General features: G+C 43.9%; 1 protein-coding gene across 1 annotated transcript in view; it reads left to right on the top strand.

Annotated features, from left to right (window-relative positions):
- Positions 1 to 16,382, top strand: part of ATXN2 (ataxin 2) — a 116,438-nt gene that overhangs the window by 34,636 nt on the left and 65,420 nt on the right. Inside the window, exons 2-5 of the mRNA XM_062182848.1 lie at positions 21 to 57; positions 2,199 to 2,258; positions 3,134 to 3,205; positions 3,779 to 3,929. Of these exons, the coding sequence (XP_062038832.1) occupies positions 21 to 57; positions 2,199 to 2,258; positions 3,134 to 3,205; positions 3,779 to 3,929 (320 nt within the window). The remainder of the gene's footprint in view (positions 1 to 20; positions 58 to 2,198; positions 2,259 to 3,133; positions 3,206 to 3,778; positions 3,930 to 16,382) is intronic.

The raw sequence follows: 16,382 nt of genomic DNA, 5'->3' as shown, positions 1-16,382 counted from the left end.
ATAATGTTTAATCTTTTCAGAAGTCGAAACAGCAGCAAAGGACTTCCTCAGTCTACGGTGAGTAACTTGAGTAATTTTAATATTATTTGGAAAAATCAGTAGCTAAACAATGATTTGTAGCCATAGTCCAATGCCAGAGCCAAAAGAAAATTAACTTCTCTTGACTTTCATCACAGATGAATTTTTTTTTTTTTTTTTTTTTTTTTACTTATTTGACAGGTAGAGTTATAGACAGTGAGAGAGAGAGAGAGAGAGAGAGAGAGAGAGAGAGAAAGAGAGAAAGGTCTTCCTTCCGTTGGTTCACTCCCCAAATGGCCGCCATGGCTAGCGCTGCGCCAATCCGAAGCCAGGAGCCAGGCGCTTCCTCCTGGTCTCCCATGCGGGTACAGGGCCCAGGCACTTGGGGCATCCTCCACTGCCTTCCCAGGCCACAGCAGAGAGAGGAGCAGCCGGGACTAGAACCCGGCGTCCATATGGGATGCCGGCGCTGCAGGCGGAGGATTAGCCAAGTGAGCCATGGTGCCGGCCCTCATATCACAGATGATCTTTATAGATCAATTCTGTTTGGTACAAAATTATTAGCTAAATGTTTTTTTGATGGCTGTATAAAATATAAAACTATATATAAGTAATATTTCTGTGATACTTAGGAATTATTTTGATCTTTTCTCTTTTTTTTTTTTTTTCCTTCATTTTTTTTTTGACAGGCAGAGTGGATAGTGAGAGAGAGAGACAGAGAGAAAGGTCTTCCTTTTTGCCATTGGTTCACCCTCCAATGGCCGCTGCGGCCGGCGCATCTCGCTGATCCGAAGCCAGGAGCCAGGTGCTTCTCCTGGTCTCCCATGGGGTGCAGGGCCCAAGGACTTGGGCCATCCTCCACTGCCTTCCCGGGCCATAGCGGAGAGCTGGCCTGGAAGAGGGGCAACCGGGATAGAATCCGGTGCCCCAACCGGGACTAGAACCCGGTGTGCCGGCGCTGCAAGGCGGAGGATTAGCCTGTTGAGCCACAGCGCCGGCCTGATCTTTTCTCTTTAACTCTTTTCATTTTATTTGAAAGGCAGAGGGAGAGAGATCTTCTATCTGCTGATTCACTCCCCCAAATGCCCACAACAGCTAGGGCAGGGCCATGCTGAAGCCAGGAGCCTGGAACTCCATCCAGTTCTCCCATGTGGGTGGTGGGGACGCAAGAACTTGAGCTGTCACCTGCTGCCTATCAGGGTGCACATTAGCAAGAAACTGGAATAAAGAGTGGAACCTGGGCATTGCAATACGCTGTGCACGCTGGGCTTCACTTACCCACTGAGTCAGATGCCTATCACTCCCACCCGCCCCTCTATTCTTTGACAAGTGACTGGAGGCACATCTGAGTGAGCAACTCCCAGAAGATGAGTAGAACACTAGATCTAGAGTCTGCAGAATTTTTGACCTTTTTATTTTGAAATGAATATGCTATGATATTTACTCTTAATTTTCTTCCTTGGAAAAGGCCTTCTGGTCTGACATTTCAGAAGTTTATCAGTGAAGTTAAACTGAATGTGAGGACAGAAGGTCCGTGTGATGAAAGAAACAGACGAGATGTTGCTAATTTTTGAGGCTTTGCCTTTGTTGAATAGATTGGCTTCCTGAGAATCAAGAGGGGACACCCGCTGATGGAGCGTGTGATGTGGAGTGGGGCAGGTGCTTAAGCGCTAGCATTGATTGGGATGTGCGTGGAAGTTAGGGGTCTGCAAAGGTAATGCCCTTACTCCTCACCTCATTTATTTACTAAGGTGTGCTTCACCTTTTAAGTGTGCAGTATTTTTGTGAGTTTTGACAAACGCATGTAGTCATGTAGCCGACAGCACGGTGAGTGTAGAACAGTCTGTCACTCCCCCAAGACCCTGAGGCTGCTTCGCAGTTCACACCCCTCCCCCCCTTGACTGTTGATTTGTCCCTGCTGCTGTGAATTTTGTCTTCCCTCATATATAGAGGTTTAGTTTTGCCTTTTGAGTGCTGTATATAATCCAAATATTGTTTGGGATCAGTTGGAATGACTGCTTTTGCTTTTGAAAGCCTGACCTCTATTTTTCAAGGAAGCAAAAGGTTATAGTAAACTAAATCTTTAGTCATGTAAGGTATTGTAAATGTAACTTTAATCTTGTAACAAATATCTAGATATAAACACTAATTTCTGATAGTGCTTCTTTTTAATATTCCAGATTTCTTTTGATGGAATTTATGCAAATATGAGGATGGTTCATATCTTAACATCAGTTGTTGTAAGTAATCAGATTATTGATGATACACTGCATTGAGTGAGAGTGGAATAAAATAATTTCATGAAGTTAAAATATGGATGAATGATTCCCAAAGTAACATTTCTTAGGTTTTTTTTTTTGTTTTTTTTTTTTACTTTTTGACAGGCAGAGTGGACAGTCAGTGAGAGAGAGAGAGAGAAAGGTCTTCCTTTTGCCGTTGGTTCACCCTCCAATGGCCACCGTGGCTGGTGCGCTGCGGCCGGCGCACCGTGCTGTTCCAAAGGCAGGAGCCAGGTGCTTCTCCTGGTCTCCTCCCATGCGGGTGCAGGACCCAACCACTTGGGCCATCCTCCACTGCACTCCCTGGCCACAGCAGAGAGCTGGCCTGGAACAGGGGCAACCGGGACAGAATCCAGCGCCCCGACCGGGACTAGAACCTGGTGTGCCGGCGCCGCAAGGCGGAGGATTAGCCTGTTGAGCCACGGCGCCGGCTTCTTAGGTCATTTTTAATCAGGATAATTTAGAAAAAAATAAATTAGAATACTGTCCAGTCTAATTTAACTCACTGTACCTGATGCGATAGCCCTGCTGTATACACAGTAATGTTGGTGGCTGATTGTCTTTTTTGTATTATTGTGTCACCTAACGGATGGGATCAGAAGTGTTTAACTTCAGTATTTAAATTCAAGTACCACAAACTGAATAGAGCCTCCTGTAGAACTTTGAGAATTCATTGTTAGAGAATATTTCTATTCTGTCAGTGAATACCTGATATTCACTAGCTTTCCTAATATGGAATAAAGCTTGATGAACTCTGAAAAGCAAAATGAAAATATATGTCTCTGATGATTGGGTATCATACTGCATCTTTGAAAAATATAATTATATGTTTTCAGGGATCCAAATGTGAGGTACAAGTGAAAAATGGAGGCATATATGAAGGAGTTTTTAAAACATACAGTCCCAAGGTAATTTTTACTCTTTTTGGTTTTGTTAGCTTGAATCATTCGCTACTGTGTGTTTGTATGGCTTTGTGAACAGTGTTTGCTAGTTTCTGATTTAGCAAGTTATAGTCATAAGCTGCATATATATATCTTTGTTAAATCCTATGTTTTTCTTCTAAAAAAGCCAAAGAACATTTTATCTGAGTGTTTTCCTAGTTTTTTAAAATCACCTTGTATAATTTTGCTGTTCAATTTCACACACTAATTTATGGGCTGGTTCTTGATTTATATGCTTATTAAAGTATTATAGTCATTTTTAGGCATTATGAACCTGAAGAAGGATGGAGTAGCATATTTTTTCCTCCTCCTTACCATTATTAATACACTTAAGACAGACCATAGCCACAAAGACCGTATTTTAATGTGAAGAATTTTGAATGATGGAGTGGATAAGTGGATCAAGATGTGGCTGAATTGTTCTCTTGGGATTACTTCTTCCAACAGAATATGAGAGAGAGGATCTTGATGGACTAGAGAATTCCTACCGTATTTTATTTTAGAAATGATTTGAATATTTACTCATGTTCTTTGTTTCAGTGCGATTTGGTACTTGATGCTGCACATGAAAAAAGTACAGAATCCAGTTCAGGGCCAAAACGTGAAGAAATAATGGAGAGTATTTTGTTCAAGTGTTCAGACTTTGTTGTGGCACAATTTAAAGATATGGATTCCAGTTACGCGAGAAGAGGTGGGTTTTCATTTCCTAAATATGCCTCATGATTTATTAGATTTATTCAAGCAAAGATTCTCCAAAGATAATGTACTTTTTTTTTTTCCAAAAGAAAGATATGCTTTCTAGAGTAAAGTTAAGACAGTTTTTTTTCTTCTTCTTAAAATAATGGGAATTTATTTCATGTGTGTTTTTTAGTGGAAAAAGATTTCTTGATACTTTGGAGTAGCATAAAGAATGAGAGTTGTGTTCTAATAAAAGTAGTTGGCAATGTGTTTTCTCAGTTTCTTGGTGACGAAAACTGCTGATTCTGCTCAGCTGAGTACTGTCCCATTGGGCCCGTGGTGGTTTTATTCTGTAAGTGGACCTGTAAGTCTGGAAGGAATGGATCCTAGGGCTGAGCGAGGAGAGAGAACACCTGCATACGGGAAATAAAGTCAAGTGGAATGTGTATATTAAAATATATGAGCTTGCATTTTGAGAATTTAAAAACAGTTATTGAAATTTAGTCTTTCTCAAGTGTCCATTGAGAGAGAACATATGGAAGCTGCTGTTACTCATTTGGTGCCAAGTGTTGAACAGCACTGAAAGTAGTTCTAGAAATGTTGAGGTTGGTTGTAATATTTGTAAATAACTACATTTATTGATACCAAATTCTTTCTTTTTTTTTTTGGACAGGCAGAGTGGACAGTAGAGGGAGACAGAGGGAAAGGTCTTCCTTTTGCCGTTGGTTCACCCTCCAATGGCCGCCGCGGTAGGCGCGCTGCGGCCGGCGCACAGCGCCGTTCCGATGGCAGGAGCCAGGTGCTTCTCCTGGTCTCCCATGGGGTGCAGGGCCCAAGCACTTGGGCCATCCTCCACTGCACTCCCTGGCCACAGCAGAGAGCTGGCCTGGAACGGGGCAACCAGGACAGGATCGGTGCCCCGACCGGAACTAGAACCTGGTGTGCCTGCGCCGCAAGGCAGAGGATTAGCCTAGTGAGCCGCGGCGCCGGCTTATTGATACCAAATTCTATAGTCACATATGCAATTCTGTTTGAAATTGTGATTTATTACCATTTGATTTTCATGATTCAGTCTGTACCAGAAACTGATTGTTCTGTGCTGAGACCATTAGGCACCAGGAGGTTAAAGCCTTTTTCTTACCTAGCTGGGACTGTTAACTGGCTTTGTTGGATTCTAGCAGGGGTTGGTACTCTGTAACTACTCTGGAATGCTGATGGAAGCAGTGTTTTGATAGCCTCTCAGACATCTGTGTCGTTGACGCACATCTTTGTTCTGAGAGTCCTTCATTGGCCCACACAAGGAAGGGCGTGTTTGTGCAGTTGCTCGCTTTGGGGTTGATCCGTTTATGCTGAGGAGCACAAATTATTTATATTTATGCTTATACATTGAATTATTCTACTGTTTTAAAAATTAACCTTGGTCATAAACTGAAAGGGAAAATAAAATGCTATTCAATTGAATGCATAGCAATCTGGAAGGAGGGTTGGCCACAGCCAAAACTAGTTTCTTACTCCATTTGTACCAGGCTGTTTAGCTAACAGCCATTTCCAGTATGCTTTGGTTTTTGTTTTCATAATGAATTGATATTTCCCAAATTTAGAAAAGTAAATAGTACCTTGAAGTATTTGTGATAACCCATTCTTTGGTCATTTTCAAAATGAACGTACTTCGATTTTTGTTATTTCATTATGTCTTCATTTCTCAGGTAATGTCATTGAAAGCCAGGAAAACGCAGAGCGACAACTTTGATAATGTATAAGCTAAAAATTTAATTTTCTTGATGGAGACATCCAGTATTAGAGTATTTCAAGACTGTAGAGGTTTAGTGAATTACACAGTTCTGCCCATTGTGTATAGTATCTTGAGATTAGTGTTGTCATGTTTTTAGAATTTCTGGTCTCTTATTAAGGCAAATTCTTAAGACTATCATGGCAGGAGTTACCCTGTTTGTAGAAGAAAAGTACTAATTTGAAGACATTGATAGGAGAAGTCCCCTTTTAGAATTATTATTAATTGATATGGTTTGTAATGTCAAAAAATTAAGGCAGTTGGTACAACATTTTATATTATTTTGTATTAGTGGCTTGCTCAGATTTCTAGTCTTTTAGAGTAGAGGAAGATAGGGTTTAGCCAATGCTGCTGCTTTTTTTTTTTTTAAGATTTATTTTCCAGTGCAGAATTAGGAAGGGAGAGGGAGGTGGAGGGCGGGGGTGGGGAAAGGGATCTTCAATCCACTGACTCACTCCCCAGATGGCCACAAAGGCCAGTGCTGGGCAAGGCCAAATCCAGGAGCTTCATCCCAACCTCCCACATGGGCGACAGGAGCTCAGACACTTGAACCATCTTCCACTGAGTTTTCCAGGCCACGAGCAGGGAGCTGCATTATAAGTGGAGCTCCTAGGACAAAAACTGGCACCCATATGGGATGCTGGCACTGCAGGCAGTGGTGTTACCTGCTGTGCCACAATGCTAGCCCCTAGCCAGTGCTTCTTAAAACTTGGTTCACATTTAGTTATCCAGAGAGTTTTTAAAAAAGTCTCTCACATGTAGAGATTCTGTTGTAATTGTGATTAGCCTGGTGAGGCTGTGGCACGTGGGAGGTGCATCAGGGCTGTGAGCCCTGGCATCATGTCATGCCTTCTAGCAGTGGCTGTGTTCCGTGATTCTCAAGGATCTGTGGTTCTTACCTGGCCTCATAGGGCCCTTTGTGTCTTGGAGTTGATGATTATCTTGAATGGTCTCACTGGTCTCATTTGATACTACTTTTCTATATGTTAGTGGAGAGAATGATGAGGTTTTTTCGTTGCTTTTTTTTTTTTTTTTTGAAGTGAATAATAAAAATGTAAATACTACTATGGCGTTATACCAGCCTCATGAAGAGGAGGAGAAAATGTAAGCCTCTATCCTATAATTCTCTGCTGTAATATTATGGTTAAAATTGTTCTCTTGATAGCACTAACTAAAATTTGAGTGCATTTTTATGTGTCAGACTGTATGCTAAGAGTTTTACATTTTTTGTTTCAATCATCACAGCTTTTTTCTGAAGATGTTGTAGATGAGGAAACAAAGTTTGTAGTAAATATAAATTTATTTAATGTTAAATATAGTAATTCAATAAAGTGACAATATAAGTCCAGCTTTTCAGTCCCAGCTAAGGTCTTAACATTAAACTGTAGTGAGATAAATTACCTCGTCTGGTTTGTGGTTTTATTGAGTTGTCAAATAATTAATATTAAGGGATTTCCCCACAAAGCTAAAAGTAAAAACAAAAACGGGGGCTGGTGCTGTGGCATAACGGTTTTTAAGCCTCTGCCTGCAATGTCAGCATCCATATGGGCACCGGTTCCAGTCCTGGCTGCTCCAGTTCCAATCCAGCTCCCTGGTAGTGCCCCTGGGAAAGCAGCAGAGGATGGCCCAAGTGCTTGGGTCCCTGCACCTGCGTGGAAGATACGAATGAAGCTCCTGGATCCTGGATTCAGACCGGCCCATTCCTGACTGTTGAGGCCATTTGCGGAGTGAACCAGAGGATGGAAGATCTCTTTCTATGTATGTCTCTTTCTCTCTATCTCTCTCTCTGCCTTCCAAATAAATAAAGTAAATCTTTGAAAATAACAACAAAAATATAAAAAAATGCAGATTATTGTATTACTCAAAATTCTCTGTGTCTTTGGCCTTGTTATAGGGGAACCTTCTTTTCAAATTAAAAAAAAAAAAATTCAAATTTGAGAGATAGAGACAAATAGAGGGAAAGAATCGGGTCCCATAGGGTCCAATACAGTGGCTCATGAAGTAGCCAGTGAAGCATGAAGTAGCCAGGGTTTGGCCTGGTGAAGCCAGAAGCCAAAATCTCAATTCAGGTCTCCCACGGGTGGCAGAAACCCAGCTACGTGAGCTGTCCCTCCTGGCTCCCAGGGTCTATGTTGACAGGGAGCTGGGTGTGGATCCCGTGTACGCCTATGTGGCATGCAGACTAATTAACCACTGTGTTTAACACTTGCCCCAGGGAAGTATTTTTTTTTTTAAAGATTTATTTATTTGATAGAGTTACAGAGAGAGAGATAGAGACAGAGAGAAGTCTTCCATCCACTGGTTCACTCCCCAGATGGCCACAACGGCCGGAGCTGCACTGATCTGAAACCAGGATCCAGGAGCTTCTTCCGGGTCTCCCATGCAGGTGCAGGGACCCAAGGACTTGAGCCATCTTCTGCTATCCCAGGCCATAGCAGAGAGTTGGATTGGAAGAGGAGCAGCCGGGACTAGATCCGACGCCCATATGGGATGCCAGTGCTTCAGACCAGGGCATTAACCTGCTGTACCACAGCGCTGCTCCCTACCCCCCCCCCCCCCTTTTTTTTTAACTTTTTTAAGAAGATATGTTTTGGGGACAGCACTGTGGCATAGTGGGTTAAGCTGCCATTAGTAGTGCCAGTATCCCATATGGGAGCCAGGTTGAGTCCCAGCTGCTCCACTTCCCATCCAGCTCTCTGCTATGGCCTGGGAAACCAGTGGAAGATGGCCCAAGTCCTTGGGCCCCTGCACCTCTGTGGGAGACCTGGATGAAACTCCTGGCTCCTGTTGTGGCCATTTGGGGAGTGAACTAGCAGATGGAAGATCTCTCCCTCTCTATATTTCTAACTTTTAAATAATATATATTAAACCAGTGTTTTAAAAATTATTTATGTATTTATAATTTATTTGAAAGAGTGAGACAGAATTTCCATCCTGTGATTCACTCCCCAGATGCCCTCTATAGGTAGGGCTGGACCAGGCAGATGCCAAGAGCCAAGAATGCTGTCCAGATCTCTCATGTGAGTGTCAGGAACCCAAGTACTTGGACCATTATCCACTGCCTTCCCAGGCTCGTTAGCAGGAAGCTGGATTGGAGGTGGAGCAGCCTATGGGTTGCAGTGAGGGGTAACTTAAATCTGCTGGGGCCATGAAACCTGCCCTCAGGGAAGTCTTTGAAAGTTGATGATGTCAGTAAAGCTTTTAAGTTCTTTGTTGCTAATTTCATTGATTTCAGTAAATTTAAAAAGCCATACTCATGCATTTATGCAAGTAGATAAGAGGCTTAGAAATAATTGATATTTTAAGATAATTTTCATTTGATCTTATGACTTACACATGTGCCAGTTTAATTTATGGCCAAACTGAAAGTAGTTTTACATTTTACCAGCCTTGAGGCACGCATAATTAGAGGATACTGTCACTGGACAGTTACTGGTTGTTTCTTCTGTTATTTGAATTCTGGTGCAGACATATCTATGATGCTTTGTTTCTTTTCTTCATTTTCCCATCAAGTTTTTAGGGTATTCAACTGCCTTTGTCTCTGCATCTGTTTACTTTGGGATTGGCCTTTCATCTCTACTTGCTTTCCTGTCTCTCTCCAGTGTCCTTATTTGCTTTTTTCTTTATCCTCTTTCTGTGCCATCTGATGCTGTTTTATTCAGACTTTGCTTTAATTATCCAGCTCCACTAATATTTTGGTTATGCGGCCTCTCATCTTCCTTATTCCATTGTCCCACGTGCTTTTTCCTACTACTTCATTTCCTGTGTTTTATTTTTAGTCTAAATAATGGGCCGAAAAATCCAGTCAATAGTAAATGAAGTTTTATTATAATATCCTGTGCCCATTCGTTTATGTGTTGTATTTAGCTGCTTTTGTGCTGCAGCGATAGGTTTGAGCAGTGTGACAGAGGTGACTTGCAAAGCCAAATAATTTTACTGTCTGAGTCTTCACGGAAAAGTTTGCCAACCCTTAAGTGTGAATTGTTTTTCCTGATACATCAGGCTGTTCCGGCTGATCAAGGATATGTGTTACACTAGGAAATAGTGTAGTACGTATTTTGTCCTTAAACATGTATATTGACTTTTTAAAAAAGATTTATTTATTTATTTGAAAGGCAGAAATAGAGAGGATAAAGAGATTGTTTTCCATCTGCTAGTTCACTCCCCAAATGGCCACAATGGCCAGGGGTGTGTCAGGCTGAAGTCAGGAGCCAGGAGCTTCTTCCTCTGCTTTCCCAGGTGCATCAGCAGGGAACTAGATAGGAAGTGGAGCAGCCAGGACTCAAACCAGTGCCCAAATGGAATGACAGCACTATAGGCAGAGGCTTAACTTTCTGTGGCACAGTACCAGTTCCATATTTTGACTGTTAATACTGTGTAATCACATGTGGTTCCTTATTTGTCTTTTGCTTATCAGGGCCTTTGTCACATTTATTGAAAAGTCATTTAGACAAACTTGGTTAATGGAAGTGACCTCCATCATCAGCCACCACTCCCTCCCCAGTCTACAGATTTATCTTCCCCCTTATATGATTGCTATGTTTTTGATGGTTTTATTAGACAGGATATTGAAGCCTAACTTCTCCAGTCATGCCCTTGACTCTGTCCCTTCTGCTGCATTGCCCTTTTTTTTTTTTTTTTTTAAGATTTATTTATTTATTTGAAAGGCAGAGTTACTGAGAGCAGAGGCAGAGAGAGAGGTCTTCCATCTGCTGGTTCACTCCCTAGATGGCTGCAATGGCCGGAGCTGAGCCATTTCGAAGCCAGGAGCTTCTTCTGGGTCTTCCACATAGGTGCAAGGGCCCAAGGACCTGGGCCATCTTCTGCTTCGGCAGACAATAGCAGAGAATGGGATTGGAAGGGGAGCAGCCAGGACTCGAACCAGCGTCCATATGGAATGCCAGCATGGCAGGCAGCGGCTTTACCCCTATGCCACAGTGCCAGCCCCTGTAAAAAGAATATTTAGCTAATTGTATTAAAAATTGGTTCTCAGCCGGCGCCGTGGCTCAACAGGCTAATCCTCCGCCTTGCGGCGCTGGCACACCGGGTTCTAGTCCCGGTCGGGGCACCGATCCTGTCCCGGTTGCCCCTCTTCCAGGCCAGCTCTCTGCTGTGGCCAGGGAGTGCAGTGGAGGATGGCCCAAGTGTTTGGGCTCTGCACCCCATGGGAGACCAGGAGAAGCACCTGGCTCCTGCCATCGGAACAGCGCGGTGCGCCGGCCGCAGCGCGCTACCGCGGCGGCCATTGGAGGATGAACCAACGGCAAAAAGGAAGACCTTTCTCTCTGTCTCTCTCTCTCACTGTCCACTCTGCCTGTCAAAAAAAAAAAAAAAAAAAAAATTGGTTCTCAAATTGTTTTCCTTCCTAAACATTTCTGAATTTTCTTTTTAACCTTTTCTACTGAATTACTTCTTTACCTTTACCTTTTGTTTGGAAGCACACTTCATGGGTGAAGTTAATAAAACGGTTAAGCCAAGTCTAACATATCCTAAGAGTTAGTGCACACATTCTGACTGTACGATGACCAATCATTTGTATCATCTGCTTCAAAGGATAATTTTTTTGCTTCTGTCCCCTCAAGAAGTTTCATAAAATATTTCTGTTTTTAAAACTACAAAGAGAGGCTGGCACTGTGGTGTAGCGGATAATGTTGACACTTGCAGTGCCGGCATTTCATATGGGTGCTGATTTGAGTCCCGGATGCTCTGCTTCCTATCCAGCTCCCTACTAGTGTGCCTAGGGGAGCATCTGAAGATGGCCCAAGTATTTGGACCCCTGCACCCACGTTGGAGACCCAGATAAGCTCCTGACTTCTGCGTGGTGAACTCAAGAAAGCAGTCATGGGGCCAGCGTTGTGGCATAGAGGGTAAAGCTGCTGCCTGGGATGCTGGCATCCCATATTGGCATTGGTTCATGTCCTGGTTACTCCATTTCCAATCTATCTCCCTGCTGATGGCCTGGGAAAAGCAGCAGAAGATGGTCCTTGCACCCACGTGGAAAACTCAGATAAAGCTACTGGCTTCTGCCTGGCCCAGCTCTGGCTGTTGCAGCCTCCTGGGAAGTGAACCAGTGGATGGAAGATCTCTGCCTCTGTCTCTTCCCCTTTCTCTGTAACTGACTTCCAAAATAAATAAATCTTAAAAAAAAAAAAAAAGAAAAAAAAAGAAAGCTAAGTCATGCTTAGCCTAATCTGCTAGTGGCTTCCTTATACACGATGTTTCCAAAGCATGTTTTTCTGACAGAAGGTTGGTTCTGACAGACATTTTACAAAATCCTTTTGAAATGCAAAAAACCAAAAATACCAAGTGTTAACTTTAAACATAAAGCTCACACAATTCTTACACAAGTCAGAAAAGTAAGAGGCACCAGTAGAGCTCAGGAGTATTAAAGCGTCTTAGCAAGCTCTCTGAAGCTCTCTTAAAGTAAGTTATCCTAGCTCTTGGGTGAGGTAAGAGATGCACACATATTTGAATTTTTACCTAGGTATTTAATGAGTCCATTTGTGAAGAATAGTATGCAGCCAACTTTGTGCAGTTGGAATCATCTAGTTAAAATATTTTACATTAGAGTGTAGTTTATTTTTCTGTTAGTCAGGGTAAAAACATCCCCTTTTCTAACAGTGAGTCACAAAACTTCACCCTGTTCAAGTTCCCTAGAGACAAAGTTATGGTTAAGTGATGGGTGTGTGTTTGGAAAAATGGCATGCTGTTGTATTAAGGTAGGAACTTTATTTTCAGATAATTGACACTGTTTCAACCTTGGGGATGGAGGGGGGTGGCGTTTGCTCTCAGCTGTGTTGTATGTCACCTGCCCTGTCCTCTGGGATTCCTGCAGAGTGTCCTTTCTCTGTGCTCACCAGCGTGTGCTCCTGTAAAATACCCTTTACTTATTTATTTCATAAATGACTATTATAGGTAGGTGTTCGGTTAAGAATGTTAGCATCTGGGACAAGCGACTATGTATGAGCAGGGAAAACAGTGTTGCCTGTTTTGGGGGTGGATAGATCTGGAGATGGACCTGGTTTCCTATTCCAGTTCTACCATGTGTGAAGTCAGGGTGACCTATGTTTTGTCTAAACATTTTACTATAGATGTTCCTGATTCATTCTTTCCTGAAAAGTTACCAGTTGAAGGAAAAACTTGGCATTGACTTACAGATGTAACCTCAGACTTGAAATTTGTAGTTATGTAGTTATCATTTCTGTATTGTATCAGAAAAACCATTTCTGCCATTTTAAACATTAGCTAGTTTTGCTTGGCAGGCTCAGAATTATAATTTGTGAGAAAGCAGTTGTACTTTTTTTTTTTTTTTTTTTTTTTTTTTTTTTTTTTAAGATTGATTTGTTTGAAAGGCAGAGATCCGGAGAAAGAAGGGAGTGGGGGAAGATATCTTCCATCCCCTGGTTCACTCCCTAAATGGCCACAATGGCCAGTGCTGGGCCAGGCCAAACCCAGGGGCTTCTTTCAGGTCTCCCAGTGGGTGCAAGGGCCCAAGCACTTGGGCCATTTTCTGCTGCTTTCCCAGACCATAAGCAGAGAGCTGGATTGGAAGAGGGGCAGCTGGGACTTGAACCATTACCCATATGTGGTGCTGGCCCCAGCAATTATGATTATTAATAATGGTCCATATTCACCGCTGCATGTTTTTTAACAGGCACATACTATTGCCTGGTGTGTTTTGCAATATAACTTTTTAACTTTCTGGTATTTACAACAGTCGGGGAAGGGTGGTTGCCTTTGGAATACATTCAAGTTACCTGTATTCTTGTGACTAGGACCTTATGCCTTCCAAAGTTAGTTTGCAAAGAGCAGAAGCTAAGAAATGCGTTTTCAAATTGGCCCTTTAGAACAGAGACCTATTCTTGTGGAAAGGTGGCCTCCCGGGTTCTGCTTCAGTGCCTTTAGTCTCCTGTCCCTGTAACATCAGTGTGTCACTGCTTCTCTTCCCAAGTGCTCTCCCACGTCCATGACCGTAGGCATCTTACCCATCGCTCCTCCTCTTCCCACCTTCCTCCAGGGTGTATATATTTCTTTCTTTGAAAGGCACAGTGAGAGATTTTTTTTTTTTTTTTTTTTGGACAGGCAGAGTGGATAGTGAGAGAGAGAGAGAGAAAGGTCTTCCATTTTGCCGTTGGTTCACCCTCCAATGGCCGCTGCGGCCGGCGCATCTCGCTGATCCAAAGCCAGGAGCCAGGTGCTTCTCCTGGTCTCCCATGGGGTGCAGGGCCCAAGGACTTGGGCCATCCTCCACTGCCTTCCCGGGCCATAGCAGAGAGCTGGCCTGGAAGAGGTGCAACTGGGATAGAATCCGGCGCCCCAACCGGGACTAGAACCCGGTGTGCCGGCGCTGCAAGGCGGAGGATTAGCCTGTTAAGCCATGGCGCCGGCCCCCATAAATAAATCTTTTTAAAAATAATTATTTTGTGGATCAGTGCTGTGGCGTAGTGGGTAAAGCTACCGCCTGCAGTGCCGGCATCCTATGTGAGTGCTGCTTTGAGTCCCAGCTGCCCCTCTTCCAATCCAGCTCTCTGCTGTGGCCTGGGAAAGCAGTGGAAGATGGCCCAAGTCCTTGGGCCCCTGCACCTGCATGGGAGACCAGGAAGAAGGTCCTGGCTCCTGGCTTCGGATTGGTGCACCTCCAGCCGTTGCAGCCATCTGGAGAGTGAACCAGCAGATGGAAGACTTCTCTCTCTGCCTCTTCTTCTCTCTCTGTGTAACTCTGACTTTCAAGTAAATAAGTATTTTATATATATATTTACATATATATTTATTTTGTTCGAAAGGTGGAGCTACAGAGAGATCTTCCCATCCACTGGTTCACTGCCCAAATGGTCACAATGGGCAGGGCTGGGCCAGGCCTAAACCAGGAGCCACAAGCTTCATCTGGGTTTCTCAGATAGGTACAGGGGCCCAAGTGCTTGGGCCATCTTCTACCTTCCCAGGTTAACAGGGAGCTGGATGAAAAGTGGAGCAGTCAGGACTCAAATAGGCACCCACATGGGATGCTAGTGTTGCAGGCATAACCTAGCTCGCTATACTACAGCAGTGGCCCAAGTAAATGAGTGTGTGTGTGTGTTTTAATATGTCATTTTATAGTTTTTATAAATTTTTAAAATTTATAAATTTTAAATTTCTAACACTAGCATTTTACTTATTTGACCTCTGTTCTGGCTGTTTAAGAAAGTCTGAGAGGCCGGCGCCGCGGCTCAATAGGCTAATCCTCCGCCTGCAGTGCTGGCACACTGGGTTCTAGTTCTGGTTGGGGTGCCAGATTCTGTCCCGGTTGCCCCTCTTCCAGTCCAGCTCTCTGCTGTGGTCTGGGAGTGCAGTGGAGGATGGCCCAAGTCCTTGGGCCCTGCACCCGCATGGAAGACCAAGAGAAGCACCTGGCTCCTGGCTTCGGATCAGCGTGGTGTGCCGGCCACAGCGCGCTTGCTGCAGCAGCCATTGGAGGGTGAACCAACAGTAAAGGAAGACCTTTCTCTCTGTCTCTCTCACTGTCCACTCTGCCTATAAAAAAAAAAAAAAAAGAAAGAAAAGAAAAGAATCTGAGATGGGGCCTGTGCTGTGGCTTATTGGGTAAAACCGCCACTTGCAGTGAGGCATCTCATTTGGGCGCTGGTTCAAGTCCTGGATCCTCCACTTCCGATCCAGCTCTCTGTGTTGGCCTGGGAAAGCAGTGGAAGATGGCCTAAGTCCTTGGGCCCTTGTACCTGTGTGGGAGACCTGGAGGAAACCCCAGGCTTCTGGCTTCAGATAAGCCCAGCTCCGGTGGTTTGGGCAATTTGGGGAGTGAACCAGCAGATGGAAGCTCTGTCTCTGCCTCTCAAATAAATCTTAAAAAAAAAAAAAAACTAATCTCTATATAAAAATTATTTTTAAAAAGTTCTCAGACAGATTTGGGATGCTTTTTCAGAGCATAATTGAGAAGTAAAAGCTGCAAATGTGAAGATACCCAGTGTCCTCTGTGACTGGGAAATATGTGGGAGAGGTGGCCTTTGCTGTATGGCACCAGCAGGTGGCACCATTGGGCTGGGATACCGAGTTTCTGCCCAGAATCAGGGCAGGCTTGCACCAGGCTGCTGGTGTGGCAGTGTAGAGGTGGGGTAAGCAGGGAGTCATCTTGGGCCTTTATCCCTCTGTTTTTTTTTGTTTTGTTTTGTTTTTTTTTTTTTTTTTTTGACAGGCTGAGTGGATAGAGAGAGAGAGAGAGAGAGAGAAAGGTCTTCCCTTTTGCCGTTGGTTCACCCTCCAATGGCTGCTGCAGCCGGCACATCGTGCTGATCCGAAGCCAGGAGCCAGGTGCTTCTCCTGGTCTCCCATGCGGGTGCAGGGCCCAAGCACTTGGGCCATCCTCCACTGCCCTCCCGGGCCATAGCAGAGAGCTGGCCTGGAAGAGGTGCAACTGGGATAGAATCCGGCGACCCGATCGGGACTAGAACCCGGTGTGCCGGCGCCGCAAGGCGGAGGATTAGCCTGTTAAGCCACGGCGCCGGCCTATCCCTTTGTTTGGGTGGCTTTGTAAGTTGCCTGTTTATAAGGTAGGGAATGAAGCATATGAGGAACTAAATCTCTTACCGTCTCATCTGATAATTTTTGTTTCCCTTTTTTCTTTCCGTACCTAGAGTTACATCAGAAACAGGTAACAGTCACTTTGTGTTCTTGCATCTTTATAAT

This window comes from Lepus europaeus, chromosome 23, assembly GCF_033115175.1.
Source record: "Lepus europaeus isolate LE1 chromosome 23, mLepTim1.pri, whole genome shotgun sequence".
Classification (NCBI taxonomy): Eukaryota; Metazoa; Chordata; class Mammalia; order Lagomorpha; family Leporidae; genus Lepus; species Lepus europaeus.
Note: the sequence above shows the minus strand (reverse complement) of the source record. Positions and strands in the feature narration are given on the sequence as shown.